The sequence below is a fragment of the Rhagoletis pomonella genome, unplaced genomic scaffold (genome assembly GCF_013731165.1).
Source record: "Rhagoletis pomonella isolate Grant_MI unplaced genomic scaffold, Rhpom_1.0 Rhpom_scaffold_03738, whole genome shotgun sequence".
NCBI classification, from domain to species: domain Eukaryota; kingdom Metazoa; phylum Arthropoda; class Insecta; order Diptera; family Tephritidae; genus Rhagoletis; species Rhagoletis pomonella.
In genome coordinates, this window is record NW_023462290.1 from 1 (window position 1) to 16177 (window position 16177).

A 16177-nucleotide genomic window follows, 5' to 3' on the forward strand; every position below is an offset into this window, starting at 1 on the left:
AAAAAGTGTCGAAATGCGCAGAAGAAGAAGAAGAAGGTATGTAAACCCCGTAAGCTCATAGGTGAGAAAAGTGACGGAAAAAAACTTGCTGGCAACAATGAAAAATTTCGATTTCTGCTGCAATCTTGAAACCGGTATTTATGATAAATATTTCTACGTGTTTTTTGCTTAAGAAAACGTAAGAAAAGTGTTGTTGTTATGTCTGTGTCAACAATCGCCTATTGCCAAGCCATGCTTGGCTGCTGCTGGAGTTGTTGGCTCACATTTCGATTACAAGTAATTTTACATATCTACGCAAATATGTTTGTATCGGCAAAATATTATAATCTCTTAAGCTGTATAGCTGCTCAAGACCACGCCAATCGCTAATCGCCTTTATTTTCTTACATTTTTGTAGAGTATTTTAAGCCAAAAATTTTGATTTGCTGTTAGCGTGGCCGGGGAGAGCGGGTGATGAGCAGCCCGAAAACCCCAAATATCCGCAAACGCATGCGCGCATGTAATCAATATGCTGGCGTAGCAGTAGTAGAAGAAGCAGAAAAATTACATATACACAAAAGAAGAGATTAAACAAAAATTGCGATATTCAAATTGAGTAACGCCGCGCGTGATGAATTCCGGTTTCGAATTTACTGATTGAATTTTACGCGCATGCCAAGCAACGTTGTTGCCGATTTGTCACTTTATAGTGGTTTTTGACATTTTTAGGTGAGCCGAAGATTTATTTGCACAAATACATAGACGCACATGCGCGTCAATAAATCCCGATACACTAAATTTAGTAGTAGGTGCATATATCTAAATATGTTGATCTAATGCGAATTGTTGCTGCATAATTAAAGGTGTGTTGAGGTTACTGATTTGTTGTATTCACAAACAAATATTCATTTTTTGTTATTGTTTTTGTGCCAGGAAGTTTATTAATTGCAGTCTTCAGTACTCACCACAACTGTTCTCATCTGAACCATCTGAGCAATCCTTCTCGCCGTTACAGAAAAGTCCACGCTCAATGCAATTACCATCACCACAAGCCAAGAAGCCATCTTGACAGAGTGGCTCATCTGTATGCAGCAAAGGCTTAACACGGCGTTCTTTGTTCTTTGATTTGCAATTTTTCACAGATTCTTTCCAGTCGCAAGTCTGTTTCTCAATATCGAAGAACAGACCAGCCGGGCAACGAATAGCTTGCAGGCCCTGTGGGGGAAAGGAAAACAATTATCAAATCACGATGAGTTTTAAGAATTTTTGAGGAATGTTTATTTAGTACCCTATTTAATTTAATTATAATTCTATGGCTACTCTAACGAAATATTTAAGCATACAAACCCATTTCATGTTTTAATAAATATTTTGTATAATTTTTTTTTTTGCATTAGGTTACTTAAGTTTTAAATTATTTCTTAGGTGGCAACCCTATGCAAAAATGTTTCTTAAAGCTAGCAGCAAAACAATTCATTAGATATAAGTATTGCTGTAATTTTTTTAAATAGCAGCGTTTATGGACATTTTTGTTGATATTCTATTCCATGACAGACATGTAAAAAGTGAACTTTCAAATTATTTTGAGGTGGCAACTCGATACAAAATTATTTTCTAAATTACAGCTAACAGCAAAACCATTCATTAGATATGAACATTGTGTTATTGCTTGTACACTATATCTAAAATACTCTGATTTGTAGAAGGATGGCAACCGTTTTTGAATTTTTTTTGGCGTAAATTGTTTTTAAATTTGTTCTTATGTACCTGTGACACAAATTTTCTATTTTAAAATAACATTTATTACCCAAGCCTGGTTGCTTTGTAAGCTTTATCGGCTTATTTCGCTCCCTACTCAGTTAAATTGAAAAAAAGAAACATTGTGAAACGAACTATACAGAGTTTTTTGATAACTTAATCTCAGTAGAGGTCTTGAGAAGCACTATGTGTCACTTGCGGTATACTTACATATCATCATTGATCTCTGGGGTAAAGAAACCCTTTTTTCACCTAAAAGCATTGCAAATTTTCCCGTCTCGAAGTGAATGCGAAAGGGCGTTTATGCAATTCGTACTAGCGTTGTCATGGAAAGACTTCAGAGAGCGATAACTAGTAGTGACGAATGCATGAAATGCATGAAGCAAGGAGCTGAGACCTCATCCGCTTATATCCGGCGCATAGTGTACGATTTCGGAGCATCGATGGACAAAGTTGTAAATTTCTCGATAGGAATAAGATAAAAATATGGAAATATATGGGTTCGAAAGCTCACATAATGGCCTACAAAAGAAGAATAATGCAAATATATAATCATTATATTCAACCCCAAAAAATGTCGCTGAAAAATGAAAAAATAATACCTTGCTGACCAGGTCAAAAAAAGATTTTGGTTTTATGATATTTTCTTGTAGATTTTCAACCGAGGAATCCAAATTTGTTGTCAAAAGTTGACTAAATAATTTTGTTGACAATGCAGTTTTGTAGCCCATTAAATTTTAGTATAATAAAGTTAAGATTTTAAGTTGCTAAACATTTTCGTTGATTTTTGGCAATTATTTTTAACAGATTTTTCATCCATACAAAGTATATTCCAGATCTTTTTTGTATGGAAAAAATGCGTCACAATCAGAAAAAAAATTATCAAAATTTAACACGAGTTTTTAGCAACTTAAAACTTGAACTTTATTTACTACAATTTAATGGGCTATAGACTGCATACTGAAAAGTCTGATTAAGAAGTTTCAAATTTAGATGCAACTTTGCAATTTAAAAAATCACCATCTAAAGACTTTTTAGCAAAGTATTAATTTTTTTCGAAAGTTCTTTTTGCAATGAAATTTTTTGAAAGTTGAATATAATAATTATATAATGGTTCTATTTTTCTCTTGTAGGCCATTATATCAGCTTTCGAACCGATATTTTCTATATTTTTATATTATTCCTATCGAGGTATTTATTTACGATTTTGTCCATCGTACAATGTGCGGCGCTGTGGGTTACTTAGTTTGGAAAAATGGACGATGTCCCCAAAGGCGAACCCAAGGCGATAAGATTCGATATTTATGCTGGACTGTGTTGGAAGCAAAGCCAACTCGATTACCCTAAACATGGTTACTATTAGTGAACTCAATAACTGCCTTGATGATTTCAATTAAAATTTTTGGACAGCTAATAATTTAGATTTCAGGTATCGGCTTAGGTTTTCTGTATTTCTGATCAAATTCAACCATTATTTTGTGATTTTTATTTTTCGACCAAAAATAATTGTTGTTTTTGGGTTTTTATTTTTTCCATCAAATTCTACCGCTGTTTTGTGATTTTATCACGAACAAGTGTTATTTTTGGGTTTTTATGATAAACGGTCAATTTTGACCGAATAGGAATCCAAATTTAACGATTTTCTTGTTGGAGAAATAAAAATAAAAAAGTAACGATCGAAAGCAGTGCCAGCGCACTCAGCTTCGCGAGACTACTAGCTGCTTGGCACTGATCTAAAAATAAAAACTACAAAATAACGATTAATTTTCACCGAAAAAATATAAATCAAAATTTAACGATTTTTTTGAGCGGAAAAATAAAAAGTAAAGTAAAAAAAAAATAACGATTTTACCATGATTTAAAAATAAATAAAAAAATCTTAATCCTTTACGGTTATTTTCAATACGTGATTTAAAACGTTCTATCTTATACTTAAATTTCTCGATTTTTAAACGAAGGATAATTTTATTTTAATTTTTCGCTACGATTTTGATGATTTGATGATTTCGCTGGTTCTAGATTTTACCACAATGTCCATCTCCAACGCCAAAACAGAAAAAAATAAAGTTTCACCCTTTCACTTATTTAATTTTTGTAATTTTTTTAGGGGTCATTTCAACTTATTGATTTTATTTCCTTTCATTTTATTTCATTTATTTTAATTGAATTTAATTTAAATGAATTAATTTATATTAAATAAATTGAAAGCCAGATGTGTGCTTCCTGTTGAGAATTTATTTATTTTAATTGAATTTAAAGTACTTTAATTAAATTTATTTTATTTAATTAAATTATACCTCACTTATTTTCATTTAATTTAATTTACTTTGTTTTGATTTAGTTTAATGCAATTCATTTGTATTTAATTTAGTTTAATTTAATTCACTTTGATTTTATTCTATTTTACTGCATTTAATTTTAATCTATTTTTAATTTTTCAGTCAATTTCAAATTATTTTACATTTATTTTCATTTTCATATGTATCATATTTATAATAAATTTTTCATTTCATTTCGTTTTATTTCATTTACATTCCTACTTGGAAATTATATTATTTTTTGAAGCGCTAAAAATAAAGTGAAATAAGTAATAATGTTTTTTTTTTTAACTTACCGACGATGTACACTGAATGACATCACGACAGTTATCGCCCTCGCCAGCGACTAAACGGAACCATTCACCGGCATCTTTATCTTTACAGAGCTCCTTCTCGAAGGACTCTTCTTTCTTGGGCTCCTCAGTTGTGGCCTGACGTCTCACACGTTCTGCAGAAGCTGAAATTGGATGAGCAAAAATAGTAAAAATAAATAATGATATTAAATACTTAATTCGAATGCAAAATAAATTTAAATAGTTGCTACAGTTTATTTAGGCAAAGCTGCGTTATTGAGAAAAATTGTTTTTGTTTTGCTTTGTAATTTTTGGGAATATTTGTTCAAGTGAAATTCGCGATATGGCCAACTAATTTGCACTTATCTTCGAAAAGCGAGCTGCATCAATAAATCAAATAAATTATAATAAATATGAATAATAATTTTGAACGCTATAAAATGATTGCCATTATTAAAATATGAAGCAAATAACCGGTTATTGCGCATCGTCAAACGTTTGACAAGCGATAATTCAAAAATCAACAAAAGAAACCGTGAGCAATTGCTGTTTATAAAACACGCCCAATAAAAGACACAAAGCGCTAGTCGGCAATAACAACAAACCGGAAGCAGATGTGTAGGCCAACAAACGATTGTGCCAATTTTTTGGTTTGGTTTTTTTTTTTTTTATATATGGATACAAGTTTACGTGTGCATGTGTGTGTGTATGCACCAACGCAAGTCATACATAACCATTTTCGGTTAAATTGGTTTAGTACGAGTATTTGAGAAGTAGGTTTCAAGTGGATACTTTTATAAAAGCTTCCTGCTTGACATACGTCAAATATTTGCACCAAAGAAAAAAATGTGGACTTAAGAGTGTCAAACATAAGTGCATACATAGGAGCATATACATATTTTTAAATCAGTTTTTCTCTGAATGAATAAGTACTAGGAATGTTAATCCCGAGATCCCGGCCTTTTCAAGGTCCCCAAAATCCCGGGATACATATAACTCCGTGCGATAGTCAATTTTACACACAAAAATCAATATATTCGCGAAACCATGAGCCAAATATAGTAAAATTACGTTTTTAGTTTTCCACTCTGACAGTAATGCAAATTGATTTAAACAAGTAAGAAAGTCTAAGTTCGGGCGGAGCCGAACATTAAATACCCGGCGCAAGTATTAAATATATGTTTTTTTCACCCTTCCGAAACCTTCCGCTAGATGGTAAGCCGAGGTGTATCAATTTTGAGTAAATTAGCGTCCTTCAATTTCGAAATATTGAAGTTTCAAGCATTTCTTAAATTTACCGTTACATGAGAATCGGCCGTTATTTTAGTCCGATTTCAATAATTTTCAACGTTTTGCTTACACGTGGCAAGTACAATAACCATACCGAGTTTGGTACAAATTGGTAGAACGGTTACCGATATACTTATATGTGATCATAAGTGGGCGGTGCCACGCCCATTTTCCAAAATTTTACCATAAACGTATTTCTTGGTAAAGAATTGTTGCAAGCATCAATTTTGAATAAATTAGCTTCAATATTTAATGATTTATCGAAGATTTTGTATTTCTCTAAATTACCGTTATATGGGATGTGGGCGTGGTTATTGTCCGATTTTAAAAATTTTCGGCCATTTGGTATGTTGTGCGAAGACCAACAACTGTGCCAAGTTTGGAAGAAATTGGTGCAGCGGGTACCAAGATATACACATGTAACCATAAGTGGGCGTGGCTACGCCCATTTTCCAAAAATTTATAATATTCTTATTTTTCGTCTAAAACTTATTATAAATATCAATTTTGAGTGAATAATCTCCAGTAGTTACTAAAATATCGCAGTTTTCGTATTTCTGAAAATTACCGTTATATGGGAAGTAGGCGTGGTTATTGAGCGATTTTAAAAATTTTCGGCCATTTGGTATGTTATGCGAAGGCCAACAACTGTGCCAAGATTGGAAGAAATTGGTGCAGCGGTTACCAAGATATACACATGTAACCATAAGTGGGCGTGGCTACGCCCATTTTCCAAAAATTTATAATATTCTTATTTTTCGTCTAAAAATTATTGTAAATATCAATTTTGAGTGAATTATCTTCAGTAGTTACTAAAATATCGCAGTTTTCGTATTTCTGGAAATTACCGTTATATGGGAAGTGGGCGTGGTTAAAGTCCGATTTCGCCCATTTTCAATACCAACCTACCTTGGATTAAGAGAAACCTACATACCAAGTTTCGTTGAGATATCTCAATTTTTGCTCGAGTTATCGTGTACACGGACAGACGGACAGACGGACAGACGGACAGACGGACAGACGGACAGACGGACAGACGGACGGACAGACAGACATGGCTTAATCGATTTCTTTTTTCATCCTGATCATTTATGTATACATTTGTCTATATCTATCTCGATTCGTTTTGGCTGTTACAAACAACCGTTATGTGAACAAAATTAATATACCCTTGTGCACAAGTGCGCTCGGGTATAAAAATTCAGAGAAATTTGCTTTGAGAAGAAGTATGGGAATCGAATTAAAGAGGAAATCCTGTAGAATATAAACAGATACAAGTTTTTGGTGCAGCAGGACTGGTAAGTATTAAAAATGTCCTTTTAAAATTTTATCCTTGAAATTTCCCAATATTTGTTTTTGAAAAAATTAATTGTTAAGGACATAATATAAACTCGATAATATCCTCAAATTTAGTCCTTCTAACTTTATAAGCTTTAAAAATTACCTATTCGTCCTTGTGCATCCAAAAAATTTAAATATTTTGACATTATGCAGAAATTTCCTCTTGCATTTGGTACCCATATTTGTATTCTAGATTGCACTGAATTTTTTAAATAATTTTTGGAGTCAATCATATCTTTGAAATTACAAAGTTTTTTGAAGTCAATGCTGACTTCAGAGAGTAAAAATAAAAATGCCACTTTAAATAAAAAGTAGGCTTCAAACCTATTTATTTATTATTTATTTTGTGGTAGGAGAGCTTCTCAAACAATATAGAAGCGATTTAAGTTGTTGAAAAGTAATGAATATCTTAATCCCGGGACTTATCCCGTGATTGTCATAACGACATCCCGAAAATCCCGGGATCGGAAAAAGCTGAAAAATTAACATCCCTAATAAGTACCTATGCATGTATGTACATACATGTGTACATTAGAGTGTCTTATTAAAAAAAGTTGCGGTTTTTCCACTGGAATAAAAAAATTATTATATTTTAATACTTCCGTGAAAATATATCGGAAACAATTAAAATTTACGCGAGCTGCAGTGATTTGGAAATGCCTCTAAAAATCTCATTATTTTGATTCCGTTGATACATTTTTTAAACATTTTTATGCAGAGCTTCTAAGCTTAAACTCTTCTATCATTTGAGTTGATTTTTTAGAAAAAGTTATCTTTAAAAATCTTTTATTTATAAAAAGCGCGATTTTTAGAGATATTTTCAAATGGGAGCAGCTCACGTAACTCTTAATATTTTTTGAAATACTTTCGCGGCAGTCTAAAATGTAACAGATTTTATTATTCTGATGAAAAAATAGTACCAAAATGGCGAGTGTCGCACCCTTATGTACATATGTGCTTGTTGTGTTTGAAAACACGTGTGCTTTTGGCACATAACACCCATTAGTGCCAGTCGCCTTTGTAGACTAATTGTTGGGCGGTCAAAATATATAGAAACTGGTGCAGCCGGTTGTTGATGATTGAGGGCTTTGCTTGTTGATGCTGAGCTAACTTTATGACTTAAATTATAAAGAACATGGCACGAAATGGTACCAATTTAAGTGACAGTCGTAAAAATGGCTAAGAAATAGCAAAACGAGTCACCAACAGTAGCAACAAAGTGGCAAAAGATTTGTAAAGTAAATTAAGTTCTGATTGCTTTGCCGTTTGTAAGAAAAAGTTAATTAGATCTAAACAGAGTAGAGTGTGAAATAAGCAAAAGTTTTTATTTGCTAATATGTATATAGAAGGCATTAAAAAGAATGAAAGTTTGAGTTACGAAAACAAGCAAAGAACTGGCGTAGAGAATTGCAAAATGACCGGGTAATTTTTAGATAGACAGAAAAATAATGTCCCACGTATATATGTATATGGCCCCTTTATACTGCAGTTTCTACACTAATGCGCGTAAAGCAAATAAGAGAACCTCAGCAATGAATTAAGCAACGAATATGTATGGTAACTACCCATATACATAAGTATGAATCCAGATTCTCCAAAAGTTTAAAACCCAATATAAGGGTCATGAGTTGCCGCAAAGGTAGAGTAAATGGACAAGTCAACATTCTTTGCCTAGAAGCGATAAAAAAGTCGTTTAATAATCTCATTATTGAAGATTTCAATGGTAATAAGGATAGCTAATGCGCTTAACTCGAATATTGTGAGGTAACAGCGAGATCAGTAGGCACAAAAGAAGGACACAGCAAGGCAAAAAATTAAGACAACAAGCACGAACAAGAATCTTTTGCGTGTGTGGCGATTTGATAGCTGAATTGCGCACGAAAAGGATCAGCAGAGTTTTCTCGACAGATCTTCAAATTGAAAAATCTATGCATCTCGACGAGCTTTCTCGAGACTGAAATTTCCTGTAGTATATCGAGGGCTTATATTCAATAGAATCTATCTGCAAATTTCAGAGAAATGAGATTCTAATATAAAAATCCACCTAAGACTTAGCTGTCATCGATGAGGTTGATGATGACCTTGTATATCGCTTACTAGAGGAATTTGTTATTGAATTGCATAGTTAAAATTAATATCAGTGATGACAGTCCCAGATGCCCTCGATATGTAGTAAAGGAATGCGTCATATCCTTGCTAACGGATGTAACGCTAAGTTGATCTCAAAGTAAAGAGCAGCAAAGCCTTCTCCGTCCTTTCACTTGAGACTAAAACTCTTTGTCGACTTCGACCTATATCAAACATTGCAAATCGGCCGTGAAATCTATGGAACTGAAATGTCCGAAAAGGCTTGATCCTAAATATATCGTCAAGAGACGTTCTTTTTGGCATCAAGAGACGAACTAGGATGCCAAATGGATTGCAGCTATTGCTCTTGCTATCCGACTATAACGATCAGCTGAATTCAGAAAAACAAACACCTGCGCGGCTGGCATCACAATACCCAACAATTATTCGCGTGCAATAACAACTCGACCACCTTTCCACCGGAAGCACTATAGACCATGGATAAATCACACTTCCTTGGCCACCAAGAACTAGAAAGGTATTATGTATATGGCAAAATTTTTCTTTGTCAGATCTGTCAGCATTTATTTCATGTTACCTTTAAATTTAACTTCTATGGTTGAATTACGAGTTGAGTGTTATGAAGACACGTTTTTAATTCTAACTACACTTTATTCTTACAAACAACATTAACACGAGTTAAAAGGTAATTTTATGATAGGTAACCATTTAATATTGACTTCATAGTGATTTATGAATCTTATTTACTGGTCTAGATTAGCATCTTCAGTTTCAACCAGGAAATATAATTGATTAATAAAATTAGTTCCTGGAGAATCCGTTAGCAATCTATCTTTTTTGAGATAGTCGATTTTGCTCGTAGAGCACTACAATTATCCGATTGCTTTACCTTTAGGGTGGTGGAGGATTACAGATGGAAGCCACCTTTTATACACAACCCTAAAACCCAATTTCGATCTTATTAAAGTAAATTAAGCTTTGGTTCCATAGGTTACCTCACGCCTAGTGCTCTGTTGAAGAGTTGTGGGTGGAATAGAATTAGGAGCCTAATGCAGATGCCAAACAATTTTATATTAATTCAGCGCGTAACGAAGTTGTGTTTTTACTCTTTATGCTCAACTATATTAGTAATTTTTCTATATTTGTCCACTTTTACTGACTACTCGCTAATTGGAGCATTTGAAATGGTTTAAAAAAACAGGTTTCTTTCATAAGAAGTGCACTGAGAAGTCAAATTTAAAACTAACTTTCAAACAAAACCTAAAAAAAAACATCTTGATTTCGATAAAGAGTTGAATAAATTTGTACAAAAGCAATTCCACCGGTTTCTTAATAGAAGCTTTATTTTAATACCAGTTCACTTTTAGATTAAATCATAGTTTATTGCATGAGGCGAATTTGGTTTGCAACTAACCAAGTCAAAAAAAAATTATGCAAAAATGAAAAACCTAAATATACGCTCGATGTCACATAAAAATAAAAGTTGTTTCACTGCAACACCAAAACGACCTTTCACTATTAAAATAAGAAAAAAATAAATAACAACAAACAACCACAAACACCTAAAGCATAAAAACAACAACAAAAGCAAACAATTTTAATCAGCACAGTCGTCAAGGTTGACTAGAGTAACCAAACGAAGCGATGGCGATGCTAAATGTCAAGCTTATTAAAAAGGGAATGCAGAAAATTAAGAAGGAGAGTGGAAAGAAAAGTACGCATTTAGTTGCATAGTGTGAACAATGCATATAAGTGGGTATAGTTGCCTTTACATACATATGAATGGGCAGCAAAGCGCAGAGGAGCTGCAAGAAATGTGAAATGTTTGCACAGAGTTTCCATATAGTACATACATAAGTATGTAATTACAACACGTGTCATAATACTAAGCGCACTACATATTGAGAGGTTTTAAAAATTTTTTGTTGTTATTTCATTTTAGCTATTTTTTTTTATAAAAATATGGTTTATGCTTTAACAAAAAAAGTTTCAAGCTTTGTGCAATATTAAAAAAATTTTACAAAATATAAAAAAATATAAAAATTTTGAGTATGCGGTTTTTTAGCTCATTCAATTTTAGTACAATGAATCGTCGAAGTAGCTAGGACTTACCGTTGATTTTGGCAAATTTTTTTGTTGAAGGAGTTGCCAATTTTTTGTTCCATATAAAAGAAAAATTTTGAAATACTTGAACAACACCGTTAGCACAAAAAAAAATGTAAAAAATCAACGTTAAGTCCTAGCTACTGCAAACTTGCACTAAAAACTAAATTTGTATGGACTACAAAACCGCATACCCAAAATTTTGCTAAAAAATCTAATTAAAACACTTTAAATTTTTGCGAAAGTTTGTTGATTTATTTTTAAATATTGCACACAGTTTGAATTTTATAAAAAAATAATTCAAATTAAACATCAAAAAATAAATTGTTAAAACTGGTCAATACGTGGTGCGCTTATATTTATGACACGAGGTGTATATACAATATGTATAAGTACATAATTGTTGAGTTGCAAGGTTAATTTTGAAGGGTGAGCCAGGGGTCCATATCTCAGCTCTTGGAATTTTCAGAAATACTGATTACGAAAATTTATTCAGTTAAGTTTGCGTTGTAACAGCCAATGGGAGCAAAAAAGAGTTGCATATGAAAATCATTTAGTTGGTAGATAGCTTGGACGAGTTTCATTTATAAAAAATAAAATAAAAAAAAAATTACAAAATTAAATTAAAACTAAAATAAAAGTTAAATTTGAGTAAAATTTCAATCTAAAAATTGCACTTAGCCGGCTGTAAAAATAAAAAACTTGTTTTTAGCTTATCCGCCAACTCTTTGAATATTGGCACACACGCGTTTGCGTGCACTCTCATTTAAGTGCAAGCGCACTTGAGTAACCAAATGTTTCCGGTATCTTGCATTGCCATACAATTTTTTCTGACTGTACTTATGTGTATGTAAATTTTTTGTAAATAATTATCCACAAAATAGTGCAACTTATATACATGGATATGATTGTATAAGTTTGCGTCTGTGCTTTTGAAAAGTGGGTGAAGTATGACAAATGCCGATGAAAAAATCATTTTACATTTACGACGGAAAATGTTGCAAACTGAGGAAAATGCGTGCCATAATGGTGTATTTATAATGCCATTAACGTTGAAAATAGAGTTATAGTAAATACATATGTTTAAAAATGAAATATTATGTGCACATCTAAAGTGGAGAAAGTTGGATTAAAAAAATTATGCAAGCGATGTGCCAGCCAAATGATTTGTAGAAAATGTGTGCAAAAATGAGGCTGAGGCAAAAGGTGTTGCGATATTTGTCGAAAAAAATTCAATTTTCTTTTAAATTTTAATAAATGCAAGAACATCCGGCCTTACCGACCGATTGGCACGTCTTAAGAACTAATCCTGACTGCGAAAGGCCAGAAACAGGTAAATAGTAACTGTCCAAAGTGTTCTACGCAGATCCGCATCCACAAAAAAAAAAACGCGAAATCTTTGCGTTTGTCTCTTTAAATTAAACAGATACATGTTGAATTTATCAGCCTGTATTGACTGTATTGACAGATATTGTAGACCTAGTTAGATAAGGTCTCGTTTGCAGGACAAAAAGATCGCTAGGGCTTTTGAGCATACAGTGACAGGTGTGGGAAACCTCACCTTAGCACCATAATATGCCTCTCTGTTCATTGAGTGAGCCTTTTAGGAATAGCCGTCTTCTTGTGACTCAACTTAGCTATTTACCATAAGTGAATCCTTCATTTGAAATCTTTGAAAAGTAATAAAAAATTATTTGTGAAAACTTGAAACTTCGAGTAATAGCCGTAGATGCAAGATCAAGGTTTGTGTGGACATTTGAAGTTAGTTAATTACAAAAAAAAACACAAATTTATTTTATGAACAAAAGCCCCGGCTTCAACTTCATTTAAAAATTACAAAATTTTTGTTACCAGCGAGAATAGACCTGTAAGGCATACCCTTTTCAGGTTATTAAGACTACCTAAAACCAAATTTTGCTAACTTTACCCTAAATCTACCGAAAAAACTAAAAAATTAAGAAAACAAAACGAAAAAAGCTAAGTTTGAACTTTTTTTGATAAAAGTTTTTGATTTATCAGGAACCAAATGGACATTTTTCGATGAAAATTTTTTGCGTCTGATTAAAATTTTTGTGAATTCAAATTTTTATACTTTTATTTTCTCAAACAAAATTTGGTTAAAAAATGATAGTTCATAATCACAACTTCTTCAATTTCACATAATTTTTCGTGAAACATATCTACTGAATTTTGTTCCGACAAAATTAAAATTGAATAACTCGAGAACTCAAAATTTTAAATAAAAAAAAAATAAATGTATGTATATAGTTGTTTAAGTAAAGTTTAGAGTTATTAGTCGATCATTGACAAAATTTCGCTATTTTTGTACAAAGATGAACCTGAAAAACTCTGAAAAATTCTCAAAAATTAAAAAAAATTCAGTTGCACTTACATTAATCAGGGACTAAATAACCATACATTGTTTGATGAAAATTTTTTTGTTTTACCATATTTTTTTCAAACAATGTAAAGTAAAAAATGTGAATTCATAACTAAACTGCCAAAACTTCACACATTTTTCTTGAGAAACATGTTAAATTTAAATAACTTGAAAATTCGAAATAAAAAATATTTAAGTTCTGCAAAAGGTGCGAAAGCTTCTAGATTGTTAAGGGCATTCAGCCATGAATTCGCATAACCCTTAGACATTTACGATACCAAAAACAATTCGGATCTACAAAATTCAAGCTAAGAAATCCCACTTAGAATATCTACCTACTTTAAAATCGTACAAGTTTTTGTATGTGGATACAACAACAATGTTTGTAAGTTTAAGCAAGCATGAGTAAAAAACTGGTAAAAAAAAAAATTATATTTTCAAATCAAAATCAAAATTGTAATATTTTTGGTATACATTCTTTGAAAAAACTGATATTTTCAAATCAAAATTACAAATTTAAAGATTTTGAGTAAAAATTGTATGAAAAGTTCTATAAAACGAACAATAATAAAAAAATTTAAATTATATATTTTGATTAATTAGAGGCTAGTAAACATATTTGATGAAAAAATTAAAGATTTATAAATTTTTTTTTGTTTTTTAATTATTTTTTTAAATTTTCCAATTTTTTTAATAACAAAAATTTGAATACCCATAATTGTTAATAAGTTAAAAGTAACAAAAACATAAAAATGTTAATTCATATTAGAAATTCTCACTTCACTCGATCCCGCAAGCGATAAACTAGAATAACTGGAAAGTCGAAATTTTTCTAAATAACATTTTAAAGTTCAGCAAAGGTTTCGATGTTTTCAAGGTTAGTCTGGGCTGATTTCCCACTATATATAGTTTATTTTTTTAATTTTAATATTTGTTTTGGTTTTTTGTTTAACAAATATTTATTTTCTTGCTTTTTAGCTCGTATGCTTAAATATTTTATAATTTTTTTTTTTAGGAAAATTTTAATTTTTGTTTTCGCCATTAACAAAAAATGTCGGCTATTATGAGTCGCTTCTAACCGCGATCTGCCAAAAATACAAGGCATAAAATTTACAGTAACAAAACCAAAACTCGCAGTGTTAAAATTCATGAAAACTCTAGAAATTTCAATGCTTTCCATACTGAAGAAAAAACCGTTGTTATTTTATCGAAAATGTACTCAAAAATCGATAGCATCCAACGTAGGATATCAACTTCAGTCATATTTTGCCTTTTTACTCTTTGCTATTTTTTCGACATTTAATATGTAATCACTTTTATTTTTTATCAAATTTTTTTTTTCCACACTCACCTGTTGCAGCAGCCACAGCTAAAATGACAAAAACTACTAAAAGTTTTGCCATTGTGTATTTATTTTCGTTTTATTTTGCGCGTTGTGTCTTTTTACTTGCGCTGAAGTTTTTTTGAAACACCAGCGATGATCACCGCAGCAACTAACTACGAACGGTATTCACGTTTCAACGCAAGAAATTGCAATAACTCGAAGCACACACAAACTTTCAGTGTTAAATGTTCAAGTGGGGCTCACGACGACGACGACAACGACGACAACGACGAGCGAGCAATAGTCTCACTACTAAATTATATATTACTTCAGTAGTAGAAGAAGCGGAGAGATCGTTTTAGTACAAAGCGCACTATAGCAAATTTGTCCTACCGATCACTAGCAGAGTTCCACTTACACTGCGCCAGCGCAACACCACAAAGATCGCAGCAACTGCCGCGAACAAGTAAATAAAGTAAGCAACCAACGTTTGAACGAGAAATGCTTAAACGCACGCACACACACGAACAGCGACAAAGATTAGCACACCCAGCCAGGAGCGGAGCAAAAAGGTGGATTTGAATATAACCAAATGATGGTGTGGTGTGGTGTGATGTACTATGCTGGTGTGTGGTGTCAACCTTCGAAATCACTGACGTCCACTACTTTTATTACAGAAAAATTAAATGCAAATGCCACCACAAACAATGCAACACCAATAGCAACAACACAGACACTTTATTTATAGACACAATCGTCGACAGCAGTGGTGAATACGTTGAACTCTTTTGCTTTTAGGGGGGTAGAGCGATTTTTATATATTTGAAGCTTTTAACTGCTCTTCACCATGCCCACTTGCAGGGGAATTTGTAGTTAATTAAGTTCCACACTTTTTGTACCACAATTCGTTATGCACTTTCAACACACCGTTGTATGCCGATCGTGTATTTCTCGCATTATTTAAATTTTTTTTGAATTGTGGAAAAAAATTCCTTTCAACTAAATTCAAAGCGTTTTTATTTTATTTTTTTTAATTAATTTGCAATAAAACGCGTTCGTCGCGAATTTTCTATAAAAATCTGTACGTGTCGCGGCGTGCCAGGCTAAGAGAGTGTCTGACACAACAACACGCTTTTATATTCAAACGCTTTTGGTATGCAGTCTGGTTGAGAATGGGCTGAGCAGCGCGCGTCTATGTTGAGTTTCTCTTGACATGGGTGTTGGCAAACAAATATTATATTCGCGTGGTAGGGGAAATGTGGGCCCATAGCGCGTTGGTGTCGCTTGGTGAAGGTTTGCTGGC

At 32.5% G+C, this 16177-nt stretch overlaps 1 protein-coding gene across 1 annotated transcript; it reads right to left on the reverse strand.

The window, feature by feature from the left end:
* Positions 1 to 912: 912 nt before the first annotated feature.
* LOC118754340 (chitin deacetylase 1-like) lies at positions 913 to 15969 on the reverse strand. The gene is made up of 3 exons (XM_036489214.1): positions 14902 to 15969; positions 4352 to 4512; positions 913 to 1194 (listed from the first exon to the last, which is right to left on the reverse strand). The coding sequence occupies exons 1-3, from the start codon at positions 14951 to 14953 to the stop codon at positions 934 to 936; spliced, it is 474 nt and encodes a 157-aa protein (XP_036345107.1). The 5' UTR covers positions 14954 to 15969; the 3' UTR covers positions 913 to 933.
* Between the last annotated feature and the right edge of the window lie 208 nt (positions 15970 to 16177).